Source organism: Sinocyclocheilus anshuiensis, unplaced genomic scaffold (assembly GCF_001515605.1).
Source record: "Sinocyclocheilus anshuiensis isolate Anshui unplaced genomic scaffold, SAMN03320099.WGS_v1.1 scaffold782, whole genome shotgun sequence".
Taxonomy (NCBI): domain Eukaryota; kingdom Metazoa; phylum Chordata; class Actinopteri; order Cypriniformes; family Cyprinidae; genus Sinocyclocheilus; species Sinocyclocheilus anshuiensis.
In genome coordinates, this window is record NW_015546111.1 from 2,133,641 (window position 1) to 2,154,003 (window position 20,363).

Sequence of the window (20,363 nt, forward strand, 5' to 3'; positions counted from 1 at the left end):
CACATACCATACTGTACGAACCAGATATCTTGTACACTTGCACACACATACTGATACTGTAGGCCAGGGTTCAGCCGGAGCACTCCTCTCAGACATGCTCATTTGTGAAACATTATCCTTCTTATCATTACAAGACCGTTCAGCTAATTCAATGGCCTTGTGCACTGTAAGGTGAGTGAGGTAATGCTCACAGGGACACAAAGACACACACACTATCTAAAAGTCTATACTGGGAACAATAAGCTTTGTCTATTCAAAAATCTGATGAAGAGGCGAATTGAGGCATACATGCAATAAAGTTTTGTGTGCAATATGTCTGATGTTAAGACTACCTTTTACCTAGACGTATTGCAGTGCATGTTGTACTCAGCAATTTTGGATTATTCAAAGCCATATTACCTCATCCAGAGCTATTTGTGAACTTCTCTTGCAAACTTGTGACCTTGCTTTGCTAGTCATCACCTGATACCACACCACCACACACCAGTTTTTTTTGTATGAAACTGTTTAAACAGTGTACACTGTAATAATAATAATAAAATAAAAGTCCTGGTCATTTTCTGCCAGGACATTATCCATAAATGTTCTGGACATTTCCATTAATTCTAATGGATGTCAACTGGATGATGACATCACTGAATCATTAATGAACTGACTTTAGCTGGAAAAATGGCTCTTTGTTATTGTCTTCTCGTATTATTGACAAACTATTTTCCTGTGACACTGTAAAGCTGCTTTGACACAACCAGTATCGTATAGAGCGCTATACAAATAAAGGTGATTTGACTTGACTCTAAAAGCAATGCAGTGCAAAATTCAAAATACAGATAAAACACGTGTAAAAAAAAAAAAAAAAACAATACAGAAAATTCCTTCATATTAATACAGTACACTGTGCCCTCTATTTTTGTGCGTAAATAAATATGACAAATTGCTTAAGATTAAATTGAAATACAATATAATTTCTTAGGATTGGTTTTACAAGTTAATTTCTAGGTTAGGTTTAAAAAAATCTTAAAAACAGATTGAACATTTGTTATTGCTAAGGAAACTGCTCATTTAAAAGTAATATATATTTACTTTTATTGACCTTCAAAATGATACAATATGATACTTATAGTCTCAGACAAAATTCACAAAAGATATTCTAATTTAATAAATGATTGAATCAAGTATTTAAAACCAACAAATAAAACCACTGCTACAGAAAATACATTTTTATATCGACTAAATCTAACTCAAAATCTTTCGATAGCTTTTGTGACAACTAGCCCCGGTCTCGTTTTTGCTCGTTCCAACCATGATAAAGTTACTTTGAAACCATGCGTGTAAATATTATGTAAAACCTTTATGTTCTGCTTCAGATAAGATTTGCCAGACTATTATCGACTTTTACAGCTAGTAGTTTGGCGATAACAGCACACACCCAACCGCTGTTAACAGTCTCGCTGCGTAACGTCTTCCTGTCCGACGCACTTGTTGAGTTCAGCGCTATTTAAAGGGGAAGCAACATGGCACGCGCTTTAGTCAAACAGGAATCTGTCGAGTGGGAGATGCAGAAGTCAGCAGACCAAAGCAAGACCTTTGTTTACACGAAGAAGAGGGGGTATGATGTTACACGCAACCCCCACTTGAATAAGGTAAAAAGACAATTTTTTTAGTAACTTCACAACGCTTTTTTTTTTTTCAAAACATAACATTTTGTGTTGACTGTTTGCTAATACGACAGCACGGCAGTGGATATCAGTTTCGAGAGGAACTATATTTAGACTTAAAGGGCCACACACTGTCTTTGTCCACAGTTGCTGTCTGTGTCAAAAGCAAGTCCGTTTGTAGTTTACAGGTGCTCTTGAACTGACGTTGGTCATGACACGCTACCTTCAGGATCAGCGCACGGAGTTTTCTTTTAACAGTCTATATTTATCAGTTTTTATCAGAGATTTTGTTATTAGGCCCCACATTACGCTATACTTCAAAATAAAGAATAAACAAGACCTATAATCCTTATTTTTTATAATCTTTTGGTGAGATCAACAGTAGCCTCTGTCCAAGGTGCTGACAAGTCGTTGCTATGGCATCACCTCAAGAAATTGCACCGGATGGGACAGTGATGCTGTCAAAATATTTTAGTCCAAATATTTGCTTTTTTTTTTTTGCTTGCGTGTATCATATATGCACTGAATTAAAAACAAATCCATTTGTTTATTATGCATTGCTCTCAAGTGTTCCAATAATTAAATATAATTTGTTAGTAAAATAAAATGGCAAGACCTGCAAGTTCAGTGCTAACTTGTAGTGTTATAGTACAGACCATTGTCTCTTTTAACCTTAAAATTAATATTTTCTGGTAACTAAAAGAAATGCTTAAGGGAAAGTCTTTTGACACACTTACTGATTCTTGCACTTTTTTTCATTCTGACCTTGAATGAAAACATTACTGACCTTAGCCAATTGACTGGTGTATTTATTGTATATTTAACATTGATAGTGTTTAGCTTCTGCTCTCTATTCAGTGTGATGAAGTCCAAACCTACCAAACAACAATGAACAGCTTGGAATGATTCACTGTTTTTATTTTATTTTATTTTATTTTATTATTTTTTTGTTTTAAATACCAAACTACCAGTTGTGTGAGAAAACAGTTAAGGGGTTGGGGTAGACCATTGTTTGCCCTTTGGAATTTATTTTCAGGGTCTTTTTTTTCAATTTCACATTTGACCCAAAAACAATCAAAATAATTGAAATAAACTGTTATGATGACAATTGGAAAAATTCTTGCCGTTACCTTTGAAATCAAATCATAATTCTTGTAAATAATGCACACAATCATAAAATTGGCATGCTAGCATATTTATTAACTCTCTACTGTTTGCAATGCAAGATTTACATTTGTTTTAATTAGTGTTTCCTTCACTTTCATGACATTCAGAGAAGATTTTCCATAAAAACACTTTGAATTCACTTCACACTATCTGACAGAAACAGATCATTACTATATTTTGTAGTTGCAAACACACATTTTAATATTATGAAGTATGCAAGTAGGCTTCTTTTTTCACTTTCAGTGGCAATTCCTGGCTAACTTTTGAGCCAGCACAGTTTACATTTAAAATACTATCATTGTCTTTACTCTTTATCTTAATAGCAGATATATATAGAGTTTATCTCTCACCTTTTGACCCTTATTTGTGACTCACTGTCCCTGATCTTTGGTCAATTTCTCTTTGGACTTTTCCATTCATTTGCTGCGTGTGCGTGCACTGTGCACTTTTGTTTTCATTAAGGTGGATCATTTGCATCAGTTTCCCATGCTGAAATGAAGGACTATAGTCTGATCAAACGTCACGTCTCTTGGCACTTTGCCACAGGTCAGGTACTGATGACAACACAGCACACTGCCTCTCGTTAAGGTTAATGACTTCTGATCTGCACAAGAGATGCCAAAGAATGAGGTCATATTTTCAATCCAGGTGCACACTACCAGAAAGTTCTGAAAGGTGTCTGTATGTATACATGAATGCATAGGGTTGGTTGAGGTATGACAATCACAGGTTTGTGTGTTGTCTTTTTTTAGTGCACACTCCAGTCATTTCAGCTATGTTGACCATGGCTAAAAAATAACATTTTCATAGAACTATAAATGATGCAAAGTCACTCTTTAATCAAAACTGGCTATTGAAGTAAAACAGTTTCAGTGACCCACTCATTATAGAGGTCATGATGAAGTTTTTTAAGAATATAGGCTGTGTTTTTAGATCATGTTAATTTGAAAAGGTCTTTCTGTAATGGCAAGATGTTAAATATTTATGTGTTTGACGTGGCTCGGGCATGTTGAGGGTATTGTCGATTTCAGTGCATTTTCAGTTGATAAGCTATTTTGTTTATCCTGCTATACTAAATTGGAAAAAAATAACTTATTACATATGATTTTGAAGCAAAGTGCCCATATTTTTGTGTTTTTGTATTTAGAGGTGACAATTTATTACCCTCCATGGTCCCCTTTCCTGTAATCAAACAAAATCTGGATTAATGGCTCTCTTTAATGCGGCTCCTGTGCCTGTGGTGCTGGAAGTTGCAAGACTGGTGCCACAACTTAAAGCTGATGTGGTGCTTCGGGGTGTGAGAGCAGTTCTAACGCTTTCATGTTTTTATGACGTGGCTTTCCAGTTCCACCCATGTCCTTGACTCTAATGAGCTAAATTCAGTGTTATTGTCTTGTTTTATAGACAGAGACGTGATGTAATTAGATTAATTAAAAGAGAGGCTCGGGTTTTGCTGTGTTTATTTGTATGCTTGAGAATCAGCCTTTGCTGAAGGCGTCAGGAAAATTGTGTGAAATGTGAAATCTCTGACATTATAAGGAAACAGGATTATAAACAAGAGAATGAACCTCCAGCACAAATGACTATCATAATATATAAATGATATAAATGATATCATAATTAGCACAGCAACTAGCAAGCAGCTAAAGTGCCTGTGTCATTACGTCAGACTCAGTGTTGAGGGCCATTCAGAGATAAATTTAGAATGGATGCAGGATGAAGAATTACAATACTTTGAATTTGAATGTAAGGAAATAACATGAACATTTTCTGAAATTCTCACATTTTTAAACTAGAAAAGTTAAGACAATCGTTGGATCTTGCCTTGATAGATATAGATAGATAGATAGATAGATCAAAGACATTCATGTTTGTGTAATCAGTCATTCATCTGATGAGTCTTATTTCACGCTTAGATAGTGCTACTCGCTTGTAAATACAGTCCCAAATCGAGTAAAACATTTGCTCTTTCATACAGTTTTCTGAAAAACCAATCTCAAGAACTCATGAACCAAAACAAGGAAATTAAGAGAGAATGTAGGAAATGACCCCTGAGAGGAGCTGTGCAAGGCTGTACACTTGGTACACTGTGGTTCTCCAGTGGCGCATTGTTGCCTGGCTATCACAGGGCTTGAGTGTTCTCCCGTTTTCTCACTCTCAGCAGCAGAGAAGCCGAGGACAACATGCTAATTGATGCTGTGGGACTGAAAACGTAGAGGCCTCACATCCCCAAGCTGGAGTTTACTCTCAGCACCCCTCCCTGGTATCCCCTCTGACCTCCTCCCTTCTCAACAGCCCTTCCCTGTGTCTGCCTGAAGTGCAGGCAGGATATTATCCTTGTGTTTGTGGGAAGCTTTGCGCAGTAAGAAACGAGAGTGAGGAGAAAGAGGTCTCTGTGGAGCAAAGGAGAGAAAGAGGGAGCTGCCCTGCTCTCCACAGACCTCCTCTGTGTCTCTGCTTTATCTCTCATTAATGACCGCCTGTGTGAATTGAGGCCAACAGCGCTGGCCTCTGGCTCCGTGCCATGCCAGAGACCAAAAACGCAGCACAAAACTCTCCTAGCATCCAAGCCGAGATCCTGTTTCACATGGGGAAACGTGCTTTTAGGAGCACAGGTGACTAACAGATGCCCATTCAACTTGCTGTGGAAAACAAGAGCTCAGCTGGAAATGTGGCACCTTTTGGGCTGAGCATTGGAGACTTTAAGGCCCTCTTGTGGTTGTTATGTGTGCCGATTGCCACAAAGTGGCAAAGAGCTATTGTTAGAGACAATGGCTATGTTTACACTGAAGGAAAATGTGGCCCAAATCATATATTTTTATTTATTTTTTGCTCCTATGTGACTCAGATCGTTTGTTTCATGACAGAGTGAACAGCATAAACCACATGGAATCTGATCTTTTTTGATTCTGATTTGGGCCACATGTGGTTTTAAATCTGATTTCAGGTCAGATGTTTTGCAATGCGACCGCAGTCTGAACAGTCAAAATGGAATTCATGCACACTCTAGATCGACATTCGTCATAATTCCGCACTGACGGGAGTCACTTTAAAGATTTTACAAACTGGTATTTCTTTGATCACTCAGTGAATATGACAGACAGTTGCGGATGTAGTCAGTGGAGAGACAGTGAGGTGTTGAACTCATAAGTATTTATATTAAGTCTTAATTCACTGATAATTTTGAATGGTCATCAATGGAGATAATGCTTTTTGCTGCCATGTTATGTAGTTCCAGCATCTACCAGCAGGGGCTAATTGACCTAGTTAGCATGCTTGCTAGATTGCAGAAGCATCCAATTCAGACTGGGATTGGCAGTAGTATTTCGATGACAAGGATCTTCTTTGCAGTTTTGGAAAGAATTGTCCACATTGGACAATTGTGTCATTATTTAAACTTGTTTCTTACAGCTGCTTTCCCAGCACTCATGCTTGTCCTGTTCTGTCACAAACGTGGTGCGTTTAATCTCAAAAGGGTTGAGGTTTTCCATAAGACATGTAGTTTTGCATTTAAATGAAAGTAAATATGGGTGAGGTAAATAAAATAAGCAAAAAGTCTAAGGCTGTCAGTGTCAAGTGTAACCAAGCACAGAGCTTTGCATTTCTCCTCTATCATAAAGCCTTTACAGCCTATTGCTAATGCAGCCTAGTTTAAACTGAATGCTCTTTTTCCCTTTAAGTGTGAATGGCTTGAGTTTGATGTTTTGACAATTTTTTTTAATGAATCATAATAGCATCTGTTTCTCATTATGTGTATATCCAATATTTGGTTGCATAATTTGTCATAATTTAATTTTCCGCATGAATCATTTTAAATTCATTAAATGTAAGTTTACTAAGACATTGGTATTAGGATAACATGAATAATTTGAATTATTGAAATTATTTGATAATAACAGGATGTATAGAAATTCACATTCAGAGAAACATTTTGAAGATTCAAGCGTTATATTTTCATCTATCTGTGGTTATTTCATTTAGTACTATACTAAATGAAAAATTACTCTTATTTATTTTACTGTACCAGAAAAAAACTACCAGCCAATTTACAACAACAACAACAACATCAAAAGTTTAATGTAGTAATATTTTTTAAAGGGGTCATATGATGCGATTTAAATTTTTCCTTTATCTTTGAAGTGCTACAAGCTCTTGGTGCATAAAGAAGATCTGTAAAGTCTGCATAAAGACTATAGTCTCAAATCCAAAGAGATATTCTTTATAAAAGAATAAGCCACACTTACCTAAAACGGCTCGTTCTAACACACATACCTACGTCACTATTTGGGAAGATTTGCATAACGCCGCCCAAATGTTCACGCAAAGAAAGAAGGCGCAACTTTTATTCTCGCTGTAGTATTGTTGCTACATTAATGTTTTTGTCTCATCGCTCCGGCCGGGACAAGGCATCAAAATATGGTAAGGGGCGTAACATTTCCGTCACACGCTTGAGGTATTCGGCCAATCACAACGCTCTGGATAGCTGGCCAATCAGAGCATACCTCGCTTTTCAGAACGATGAGCTTTGTAAAAATCGACGCGTTTCAGAAAGGCGGGGCATAGAGGAGAAACAATAATGTACAGTATGTGGAAAATAATGTGTTTTTTGAACCTTAAACCACATAAACACATTTCATTACACCAAATACACAAAATAATGTTATTTTTAGCAACGTCATATGACCCCTTTAATAATGTGTTAAGTGGAATATCTTCTGCTCAGTCCTTCATATTTTCATTGCATTCAATTTATTTGCATGGAAAGAATGTTCCTCAATTTAATTACGTTCCTCATTTCTTTTAAATTAAATATATATATATATTTGAGTGTTGGCATACACCATTACATTTTCATCTCTGTCCTTGCCAGATTAAAAAAAAAAAGAAAATGCAGGTGTTTTGCTCACAAAAATTAAATGAATGTAAGTACTTTCACCCGAATTCTAATGTTTTTATCTTCAATTGCAGAAGGGTGCATAAAGTAAATCTCAATGGAAGATCTCAATCTCAATGGGGATTTTAAAATCTCCCATGCCAGAAACTAATGAGTTTGTTTCACATCAAGTCTAACAGATGTTCAGTTGGTATCTCATTTTAATTAGTTTCACTTCTACCCTATAAGCTGTAGAAATGTTCTCTGGGAGTCAAGGTTGCAAAATAATGTCAGCCTCTGTCATGTCGTTATATTAATGCTATGAGATGACAGAACTGCTGCATGTGCAACAGAACGTTATAGTGCGTTGGTGTGGACGCTGATATAGTTATCATTATCTTTATAGTTATCGTTCTCTGTGTGAACGAGCCTTAAATCACAGAATACTGCATGTGTGGGTATTATTAGGATCCAACTGAGATGCTTATGATTGTGTGTGTGGAGACGATATGCTAATGATGGAACAAACCTCGTTTTGTCTGGATGGGAGAGCATGTAAGCTCTCAGGGAGGTTCAGGTGCTGCTGTCGGTCACCTCTTTCTAGGTGGGCTCCAACAGTGTGTGTGTATTGCAGCCCAGGTGCATATGGGAGATACTGACCACCCACAGGGCAGCAGTAAAGCATTCCAGCGCTAGACGTGATTGAAGTGCTTAAAGGAAAGTGGAAAGTGCTCTACTGTTCATAGAGAGATTAAGTGCCAGTCACCCTTATCCAGCTCTACACAGACACACACATGCATGCATGCATGCATGCACAGATCGCTGAAACTGCCTTCTGATCACAATCTCCCTGTTTATTTGGCTTTCACATTTTTCTCTTTGACAAACTGATAGGACTCCTTACAGTATTTCAGCAGAACACTGAGAAATGATGAATTGTCATTTAGCTTAGAAATGGTTAGTCCACTCTGTTTTCTATTTCCCACTCCCTGAATCACGCTGTATAATATATAATATATATAATATGATCAGAGTGGATGTGCAACAAACATTACAAAATAATGTTGTTATAAAACCAACATCATGTATTCTTTGATATTCAGTACAAGAATGGCAGCTGTCAACTCTTATTTATAGATTTTTGACAAGGTTTTTCCTTTGGTTGTCAAATTTGATTTAAAATCCAAATCGTTTGGCTTTGTTTCTGTCTCTCATGAATTAAATAATAAGGCTAAATAAATGATGCCAGAGCTAAGGCGTTATAGTAATGTACAGCTCTAATCTGATACATATGCTCTGGAAAGTCTTGACAGTTGAATGTTAACCAACATATCAGGGATTTATATCAGAGTCATATTAATATCTATTAGTAAGCTTTGACTCTTCTTTTACATAATCTCATGCACTAAAGCAGTTAAAATATGATGAGAAATATGATGGGAATGATCAAAGATGTAAAACAATGTCACGCTGGTTTTTGGGTTTTGTTTCTTGTTTAGGTTTTCTTGTCTTTTATTTTGATATTTAACCATGATTCATGTTCCTGTCATGTGTTTTCCTACCCTGTCATGTGATCCTGCTATTGGTTCCTTTGTTCAATGTGTCATGTTGTGATTGGTTGTCTTAGTCATGTGTCTTGTTTCTCATTGGTCGGATTGTGTCATGTGACCTGTATTGTTTTTCGTTATAAGTAGCCCTCATGTTGCCATTAGGTGCGTTCGACTTCATGCGGCACTGCACAGAACGATTGGTGGCTGACGTGAAGCAGTGCATGCCGGTTAGAAATTTAGTCTGACTTGACGCCAACGACGTCATGTCCCTGCCACGTGTGGCATCAAAGTACCGCGATAGCGTTTTGAGAGCAGCCGGCTGACTCAGCTGGTGCAGCTTTTTCAGAGCGACTGCAGTAGCGCTGATGACGGTTTCACGATTGACGTGTGTTTCTAACATCTTCAATTCCAATACTGCTCACAAATCTGTGTTTTTAGAACAGTAAAAGCTTTTTTACTGTAGTCGCAATGTTATATTGAGTCACGTTTATCAAAAAAACACTGATAAAAGCAAACATACCCCCACTTTATGGGTATTTAAATAGTATGTTTACGTTGAACTTTATTCTTGAACAGATGGCGCTATATTAAGCAGTATATAAAAAGTGTTTCTGTTGCTCATGAAAACGTTTCTGAAACGTCTGTGTATTTGACAAATATTGCATTTTATTCATTTCATCTGTGATAGAGTATGCAAACACCGCGAGAGCGTCACTACCGGGAGCAGAAAGTGTCCGACTTGATGTCTCCGCTTTCAATTCCGCCCCCCACTGCAAGCGGATACTCTCGCCGATCGGTCTGTGCAGCGCTGCATGAAGTCGAACACACCTATTGTCTCTCGTAGAGTATTGTTTGTGTAACCCTCTGTTGGTGAGTCTTGTTCATGTTTTTGCCAAGCCAAACTTTGTTCATGTTTTTGCTCACTGTTGGATTTTTAATAAACTGCACTTGGGTTCATTACAACTCGCCTTCAGTGGAATAATCATTACAGACAACTACATTAACAGCAACTTAAATGAATCCAGCGCTTATCAAATTTGAGAAGCTATACATGAATTAATAATAATAATAATAATCATAATAATTGTAATAGGTTTTATTTATATAGCGCCTTTCCATTGCTCAAGGATGCTTTACAATGCAGGTACAATAAGAAAAAATAAAAAGAAGAGGAAACACCAATAGGGGACAGACAGAGACAAACAAAAGTACAAGCAGGCAGGTAGAATATTACAAAATAGTAGATAAGAGTAGCAATAATATGAAATAGTCATAGGACATTACACAGACAGGGTAGCACATAGTAACATAGAAGAAAGAAGCAGTTTACAGAGATAGGGAGGAACCAAGCCATGCAAAGATATGAAAGTGCGCAGTAGAATTTTGTACTTTATGCGATTGGCCACTGGAAGCCAGTGGAGATCAAACAGAATAGGGGTGATGAGTTGAGTATTCCAGCAGCAGAGTTTTGAATGTATTACAATCTGGCAATGGAGCTGGCAGGTAAACCAATGAAAAGGGCATTACAGTAATCAAGATGGGATGAAACAAAAGCATGGATGACTGTTTCCGCATCTTTGACACTGAGAAAGGGGTGGAGCTGGGCGATACGATGTGAGTGAAAAATGCAGATTTGGTGATAGAGTTGATATAAGCCTTAAAAGTAAAAGCGGAATCTAAAATAACACCTAGGTTTTTCACTGGACTGGATGGTTTAATAAGAGTGTTAGCAATCTCACAAAAATCTAGAATTTTGCTAATAAGTGATGGAGTTCCAGTAATGATGGTCTAAGTTTTAATAAAGTTCCTAAATGAAAGTTTGGGAGGAGTGAGCCCATCTAATCTTTCAATCAACAGCCAGAGTATATAAGCAGCTGCTTACCTCTCTCCAGCCTCAGCTGTTCCAGCATCCCTCCACCTCCCCAATCTCCACCTTCATCTTAGGTACCTTACCCTTTGTAATCATATCCTACATTAAGTCTCTATGGGGTATATCAGAGCTCGAGTTGAAGCTGCTTCATCGAGCCCCTCATCAGTGGACAGCGAGCCAAATAAGTTTAACGTAATTTCCTAAAGTTTATATGGCCAAACGAACTTGTTAATCCACCCGGAGTTTAGCCATTCTTTTATTTCATTTACACAAGCAGATATTTTATCAATTTGAATGGATAGAGTAGGCCTACAGGCAATAAATATTTGGATGTCATCAGCATAGAAATGATAAACCATGCTGATGTAAAATCTGACCCAGAGGTAGAATGTAAATTATGAATAATAATGGACCGAGAACTGATCCCTGGGGGACACCTTGCTTCAGTGGTAGAGTGGGAGATCAAGAATCCCACACAGAAATATAAAATTGTCTATTAGAGAGCAACACCAGAAATACTACATCCGAAAGGCGGGAAATAAGTAAATCATGGGAGACTGTGTCAAAGGCGGAAGCTGAGGTCAAGTAGGAGAAGTATATAGAGAGAACTAGAGTCACAAGAAAGTAATAAGTGATTCACTACCTTTACAATTGCAGTTTCAGAACTATGAAGTGGGCGAAAACCAGACTGAAAGGGAACAAAGAGATTATTTTCAACTAGGAAAGACTGAAGCTGGGAGGCAAGAGTACTTTCCAATAATCTGAAAGGTATAAAAGGCAATGAAAGGTACATTTGAAATAGGGCAATAATTGTATTTAACTGAATGAATGAATGAATGATGCATTTATATAGCGCTTTATTGTGTATTGTTGTACACCCAAAGCACTTTACAATCATGTGAGGGGGTCTCTCCTCATCCACCACCAGTGTGCAGCATCCACTTGGATGATGCGACGGCAGCCACAGGACAACGGCGCCAGTGCGCTCACCACACACCAGCTACAAGTGGAGAGGAGAGAAAGTCATAGAGCCAATCAAGTGGTTGGGGATTATTAGGAGGCCATGATTGACAAAGGCCAGGGGGGCAATTTGGCCAGGACACCGGGGTTACACCCCTACTCTTTACGAGAAGTGCCATGGAATTTTTAATGACCACAGATAGTCAGGACCTCGGTTTAACATCTCATCCGAAGGATGGTGCTTTGCCCCTCAACTGAGGGGTTGAGGTTGGGTTTATTGAGGACTAGGGTAACTGCGGCAGTTTTAAGTGGCAGAGGGAATGAAGCAGAGACAAGAGATGTATATGAAGTGAGAAATAGGTGCAGAGATGACAGAATGGCAGAGTTTCAAAAGAGAAGTAGGAGCAGGATGAAGAATTAGATTTCAAGATTAACTCAGAAAAAGAAGATTAGTCAGAGACAAGCAAGACAGAGACTGGCCAGAGAGATTAGTTTTACAATTAAACTTTGTAGCTTCATCAGAAATACTAGTGTCAGAGGAAGAGATGGAGGAGATATCAACCCCTGATGTACAGATTAAGTCAAGGATATGACCATGCGTATGAGCAGTGGCGGCTCGTCGGGGGAAGCAGATTTTGAGGTGAAAATGGGAGGAGGACGATTTAATGTTAATAAAATTCACAATTCATTTCAGTTCATATCTCAGAATGTGTATTTTTTGTTTGTAATTTCACAGTTGTAATATCATAACGTGAAAGCGCCGCTTTTCTATCCTTCTCCAAAATTTTGAGGTGAAAATGGGAGGAGGATGATTTAATGTTGATAAAATTCACAATTCATTTCAATTCATGTCTCAGAATGTGTATTTTTTGTTTGTAATTTCACAGCTGTAATACCATAACATGTTACTGAAGTTGGAAAGCGCCACTTTTCTATCGCGAACGTGCCGAATCTGCTGATGTAATTACAACCGCTAAATGATAGAGAAGGGGAGGGGGAGGCCGGGGAGAGCTGAGCTCTCATGTCTCCGTTGGTAAAAAAAATTAGCCAATCAACATCGAGTGTTCACTTTCAGCACTGAGGAGTGTTGAGAAAAGAAACCTCACAATGGAAGCAAGCCTCCCTTCTGGTATATCAACCAATCATCATAGAGACATAAATTACGTGATATTAGTTTGAACATCTCCCGCTGCGCTGATAATGTACCAAGTACTTATGAGTAGCGATATTTAATATTTGATCGCCAACAGATTTACCAAGCTGTCATTCAAACAGTATATATATATATAAATTAAAAATAAAGGGAGAACATGCCTAAGCTGGATACAGGCTAACGTTACAGTAGTTGGCTCTTTTAACAGACTTTTAAGAAGGGAGGGATGTTTGCTTCAAGTGATAGGCCAGGTAAGTGAAATTATATTATCTTGCTGTATTGGTGTCGTTTTCTTTTATGTTTTCTGACTAAAAGCAACCAAAAAGCCATTTTAAAGTGGTTAAGCAAATAATAATAATAATAATAATAATAATAATAATAATCGGCAGGGATCCCCAGACCAATATAATTAGTGTGCCTCCTCTATTTTAAAACCCACGAGCCGCCACTGCGTACGAGTAAAATGCACATACTGAGTCAATTTAAAACAATCAAAAACTGACAATAATTGATTAGTGTTATAGCAACAACATCAACATAAATAAAGTCACCAAGCACATATACAAAGTGTTTTGTGAGGAATGGATGAGAGTAATCAAATTTTTTAGGGCCTCATGGGATTTCAAATCTGTTCTGATTTTGTGCTTGCTTGCCTTTGACTTCCCATAAGGAACAGGGAGAGTGGTCACAGTCTTTGCTCACAGAAAAAGAGAAGGATTTTTTAGACTCTTAAGTCTGCGTCCTTTTGTCTTTTGTTTTCTTAATGATGTGCAGTTTTTCACATGGATGGCTACCCTGTGGGTGGGCATGTGAATGACTTAACTAGATGTAAGAAGGATGTGAATGACTGGTGTCAAATTAAATTCCAGGCACAATATAGCCCCAAAGGGAGCAATGCTGATATCAATGAGGTTCAACAGTCAACAATCAAGTGCCGAATGAATTCAGGCTCATACTAGAAGACTAGAACATATATGGAAGCTTGTTTCCACCACAGGATTTAAAAAATTAAAAAATAAAAACATAAATGTAATTGTGACTTTTTATCTCACAAATCTGAGTTTTTATCAGAATTTGGATTTTGTTTCTTGCAATTCTGAGAAGAAAAATCTAAATTGTGAGATATAATCTTGCAATTGTGAGAACAAATGTCAGAATTGTGTGAAAAATGTGGCAAATACCTTTCTTATTTTTTATTTTGTGAGAAAAAAAAACAGAATTGTGAGATGTGAGTTTATTTATATCTCAAAGTTCTGACATTTTTTCAGAATTGTGAGAATATATATACATATATATATATATATATATATATATATATTTATATTCATTTAATGTTTAAGTTCATTTAATGTTTCTTTGTTTTTCAGTGTTGGCAGAGAATATTAAATTTAATCTATTGCATTGGCAAATGCTTTCAATGAACATACCCAGAATTCTTATGTAATAATCACAGGAACTGTTGCTCCATTCATTTGAATCTCTAAGCAAAATAACCTACCTCATTAAATACCACCAGTGCTGCCAAGTCTGCGGTTTTCCCGTGGGTCATGTCCGCGGGTTGAAGCGACCCCAATAACGTGATATTTAGCCCCGGAACGCGAATTTTACCAGGCGAACTCTGCCAAAACACGTGTATTTTATCCCCGGAACGCGATTTTTAACGGGGGACCCCCCTCGAAACACGATTGGGCTAGTTTTGGGTAGCGATTGGGCGGGTTTTGTTGTGAAAACCTGCCAACCCTGAATACTACTCATCTGCATCAACTTAACATCAAAGTTGTTTATGTAGCAGAGTGAGGTATAGACCCAGTATGATTGGCTGGCGTTACCCAAACAGGTGAACCTATCGGTGTTTGTACTTTATCATGATTGGTTATTTGGGTAAGCTTCATGAGCCAATTAGTGCCTGTGTTGTGCCTATAAAAGGGGGAAGTGTTTGGTTGCTTGGGGTGCATTGTCCTTGGTACCGCCCCTTTGTGACATGTGGTGCTTTGAATGAGTGCTAGCAGTTGGGTTATCCTCCTGTCTGTCATGTGCTGACTGTTGGCTGGTTTTCAGATATGGGCCTGCAAGTAGCTGTAATCCTGCATGGTGAGCAACCATGTGTATTGCAGCATTGTACTGTTTTCTTGGTAGGTATGGGGAGTTTAAAGTTTTTTTTTAAACAAGTTTGTATAATTTTCAATCTCCTGACCACTTACTGCCACATTTAGAAAGCACTTTCCCGGGTGTTGCTTGATACTTCAGTGTCCTTTTCATTTATTAATATAAGTTAAAAACATTTAAAAGTTCAGGAAAAAAAATGGTTTGATTATTTATCATGTGCAATTTTTGCGGTAGATTGGAATTTCTGAAAAAGTTGGATTATCTGCCTTGATCTTACTATTCACTGAGGAATGCTTCTGCTCATGATTATAGCATTAAGAGGGTTCCTGCTGTGCCTGTGTATTTAAACTGGAGTCACATTTTAAATGATCTTTGACTGATTCTTAGATCAAGACTACAGATGCAAATAACAAAATGGCTGTCTGGCAAGATTAAAGTTGTGAATGCAAATATTCTTTTTATACATATAAAAATACAGAAAATTGACAAATGAACATGGGAGAACAAAAGAAAGACATGAAAAATTAAAACGCCTCAAAAGTGACAATACATCAAGTGAACAAGAAAACTTTAGAATAGAAGACAGTACATTACAATATATAACCATGAATAACATAAGATTAAAAAAAGAGAGATTTGGAGACTCAACATCAGGAGAGGAACACAAAACAGTGCAATGTTTTACATCTGTCTGTTCCCCTGGTGTCAACGCATCAGCCTTCAGTTTTTTTCAGGGCTATTTAACTAACAAGTCCGTTTAGACATCCCTCAGGTGGCATTTATTTTTGTGAAGAAATGAAATGAAGAAACTCTTCTGTTTCTCCTTGAGTCAGATTGAGAAACTGGGTTGAAACTTTTAGTGATAGTGTTCCAGTATTTTGCTCTGGATCTGAAACATGATTTGTTGGACAGCATCACGCCATATGGAAGACCATTTAATGAAGCGTCATGTTTGCTTTTCCTGTCAGGAAAGAGCCCTTGCAGAGTGTAGCCAAAGCCTGGGTTCTTAAAGGGTTCCTATTATGCTTTTTCACTTTTTCAACTTTAATGATTTTTGGCATAAAAGAAAAATCTATAATTTTGACCCATACAATGTATTTTTGGCTATTGCTACAAATATACCCCAGCGACTTAAGACTGGTTTTGTGGTCCAGTGTCACATGATGCCGCAAAAAAAGGGGTGTGGGGGGATCAGGTGAATTCTGGTTGAGCTGCTGTTCAAAATGTCGGCTATGCACACAAGCTTCTCCTGCAGCTGTATAACAGTTTTACTGCAGTTACTGTTAAATGGTCCGTGCTTTCAAAGGTTCTGCACAATCCTCTTGTTTGTAAACATTCTCAGGGTCTGAATTCGGCCCAAATTGATATAACAAAATTGACACATTTGTTAATATTTACAGCTGAACAGATGAAACTTGCAGATTTGGTAAGGGGTGTGACATGTCTGGAACACGCTCTAAATGGTTTGTCAATTACAACGCCCTGGGCCAGCTAACCAATCAGAGCATATTTTGTTTTTCAGAAGGAGGGGTTTCATCGAAGCAGGAACTAAACAGGTCATTTGAGACAGACTGGGAAGAGAGGTGCTGCAATGTAAAAGATGTGAAAAATAATGTTTTTGGAACAATCAAGCATGAAAACCTATTTTAGTACACCCCAAAAAACCAAATCAAGACTTCATTACAGGAATATTAAGACCCCCTTTAACATTGTTATACTGCTCTGCTCTGTCAGTTTACTTGGATCAGCTTGTGCAGAAGGTCTCATTGGTTTTATTTAACACTGTCATATCTGTTACTTTGAAGTTTCATGACTGGATGTGAGGTGAAGTGTCCTTGTCATGGCACAGCTTGTATAGCAAGCGGAAAACAACAACAGATAACAAACTCGTATTATCTGATGTTTGTCATGATGACAATTCGAGATCAATTCAGAAAAACTGACATCTTCCATCTAAACAACATCAAGAGACAAAAACATCAGTTGCCCATAATAATGGACCTATTCGAATGGACAGTTTATAGAGGAATTTAACTGACAGGCAATTTAATCTTTGTACTGAGGAAGTGAGGCATTTAAAAGATGCCAGTAACATAGCCAGTGTTCTAAAAGCTTTCCACGGTTAAAAACAATTTTGTGACTCCCATGTGAGAAAAAAATCTAATATGGCATTGAAACATATTGTACCAAGCAAAGTGTAGCCAAAGCTATATATTGATGTTTTGCAAACATAGGAATGGTAAATATATTCATTTCACAGCTTGTCATGTTCCTATAATCCTTGAGCATGAGACTCAACAGTGGACACTAATTTATGTATAAAACTATTGGAAATAAAAAGTTATCATGGGAAATACAGTGGGTAGAGAAAAGAATCACCTACCTTTAAAATAATCACATTTTGTTGCTTTAAAGCCTGAAATGAAGATGGACACAGTTTTTGTTTTATCCAGCTGTATTTACTTAGAGCAACTTATAACATCCAAATGAAAGATATAACACCAACATGTCAGAAAAATAAAAAAAAAAACAGAATAATTGAGTTGGAAAAAGGATCACCCCCTTGTGTCAGTATTTTGTTGAACCACCTTTTGCATTAATTACAGCCTTTAGTCTGTTGGGATATGTGTCTACTAACTTTGCACATCTAGACATTGCAATATTTTACCACTCTTCTTTGCAGAACTGCTCAAGTTCAGTTAAATTTGATGGTGACCATTTGTGGACCTGTCACTTGAGTTCTTGTGTACATCCATATATTCTAAGTTTCTGAATAGTACCCACAAAGTCTCATATTACAAAGTCCACATTTTTTTTTATAAAATATTGTTTTTTACTAGCTTTGTTTCAACTTGCCTTGTCACCTAGGTCATTCTTTCTGTTACTTGCAAATCCTTCTCTTTGTGGTTTCCCATTTAGTCTTTGTTCTGATCCTATTCCCTAGTGCTCTGATGAAAAGATACAGCTGGAGAGGCTTGCTTTTTGTTCAAAGAGAGATGATGACAGACCATTTTGAAAATGATAAAGCAAAGTTGGCTACATATAAAATAAATAAATAATAAAAAACTGGTGTCTGGGTTGTTCATGAGTCTGACCATGGAGTGTCTGGAGGGATTGATTACATCTTTACCGGGCCTTGACTTGTCTTTTGCCATGAGGGCTTGGAATTTTATTTAACATCCATTACACAATCGGATCTTTGGAGTCTATTAATTTAATAAAAGAAAGGATGTCTCCTAATTTAAATAAAATAACCCCAGTCAGGGGGTGTTGCTCATGGGAACTTATTAAACTCTTATTTCCACTCCCTCATGCACTCTCTCCACTCTCGTCTATTTCAAGACCCACTGAAATGAAAGGTTTGTGGTTTTTAGTTTCATATGTCCTTGCTTTAAAGAAATAGTTCACCCAAAAATGAAAATTTGCTGAAAAGTTACTCACCCTCAGGCCATCCAAGATGTAGGTGAGTTTATTAACAGATTTGGAGAAATGTAGCTTTGCATCACTTGCAATGGATCCTCTGCAGTGAATGGGTGCCATTAGAATGAGAGTCCAAACAGCTGATAAAAACATCACAATAATCCACAAGCAATCTAGACTCCAGTCCGTTAATTAATGTTTTGTGAAGTAAAAAGCTGTGTATTTGTAAGAAACAAAACGTCTCCAGGTTGCGCATGTAGCCATGTTTCCCCGAAGGGAATGAGACGTTGCGTCGAAACACTACGGGAATGCCAATGAAAGGGAGTCGCCTGGTTTCTTGTGGATTATTGTGATGCTTTTTTCAGCTGTTTGAACTCTCATTCTGATGAAATGCAAAAGTGACCTTTAGCAGACACATTTAAATGTACTTTATCTTTCTCAGTTAAAATAGTAATGACTACACAGATTTTTAGCTGATCAAAATCTTTCTTGAATGGGAATGTCCCTCCTAGCAACTACTATGACTAGCAAGTAGCAAATCATGGTTCATGGCTGTAACTTAATAACCTTTTATTTTCTGTTTTAGAACCAATGGGATGACCTCTTTCATATGATAGCAGGCACAGCGATAAAGCTAGAAGCAATAAAAGCAGCAAGTGATAAAAGTGATCTTCATTATAAATAATCTCCTTGTAAATGTCATCTTAACACAAATAGACATTATTTTTATTTAACAGGATTTAAACTTTAAGGTATTAGATTAAACAGCTTTTGTACCATTGTTAGAGGTCATGACTGAATATTCAACACAGATTTTTTTTATCACTGCAAACTCTACACCTGTGATCCAGGCCAGTAAAGTTTCACCTGCTGTTTAGAATGGCACTGATGGACTGAAAGAACGTTTTACGATCTTACCAGAAAGCATAGAAATCTACTGCCTTTTTACAGCTCTACGACATTGTTACCCCTGTGGATGACATGGTGACTGTTTTGAAAGTAGAATTGAATGCAGAAGAAGGGGGATTTCACTGTTCATGATCTGTTTGTGTCCCACAGCTATGGCAACCCACCTTAACAATCGTCTTACTTAACATAACAGGGTCAAAAGTCACAGTAACTTTTAACAATTAAAGAGCAGCACAAAAAGGAAGTGTCTTTTTAGATCTGTGTCTATTAGTAAAATCCTCACTAGCCTTGCTGGAAACAGATGGCTTTGGATTGTTGTTTTAACTAAATTTGCTGCTCTGTTGCTCTGCTGGATTGTGGATTTGCAGATATGAATAGTAAGTTAGATTAGAAGCATATTGACAAAGCTTTAAACAATTCAATTCAATTCAATTCAAGTTTATTTGTATAGCGCTTTTCACGATACAAATCGTTGCAAAGCAACTTTACAGCAAATTTCTACAATATTTAGTGGTAGCTTATCAGTGGTGATTGTCAGTTAATAGACATATGGCAGAAATGTACAGAAAAATCAATTAAAGATGTAATCAAACAGACGATGAACACTATTAACAGCAATTATTATATGATGCAATCAAACTTATAGCAAAATGTGGTAGTTCTGTATGTTGTTTCAGGGTTGGCATCATCTGAGGTCCTC

General features: G+C 37.3%; 1 protein-coding gene across 1 annotated transcript in view; it reads left to right on the top strand.

Moving 5' to 3' along the window:
* Window positions 1–1,496: 1,496 nt before the first annotated feature.
* The window catches only part of LOC107700750 (NADP-dependent malic enzyme-like), an 81,910-nt gene continuing 63,043 nt past the window's right edge, over window positions 1,497–20,363 (top strand). Inside the window, exon 1 of the mRNA XM_016502540.1 lies at window positions 1,497–1,640. Within this exon, the coding sequence (XP_016358026.1) occupies window positions 1,512–1,640 (129 nt within the window). The 5' untranslated portion in view covers window positions 1,497–1,511. The remainder of the gene's footprint in view (window positions 1,641–20,363) is intronic.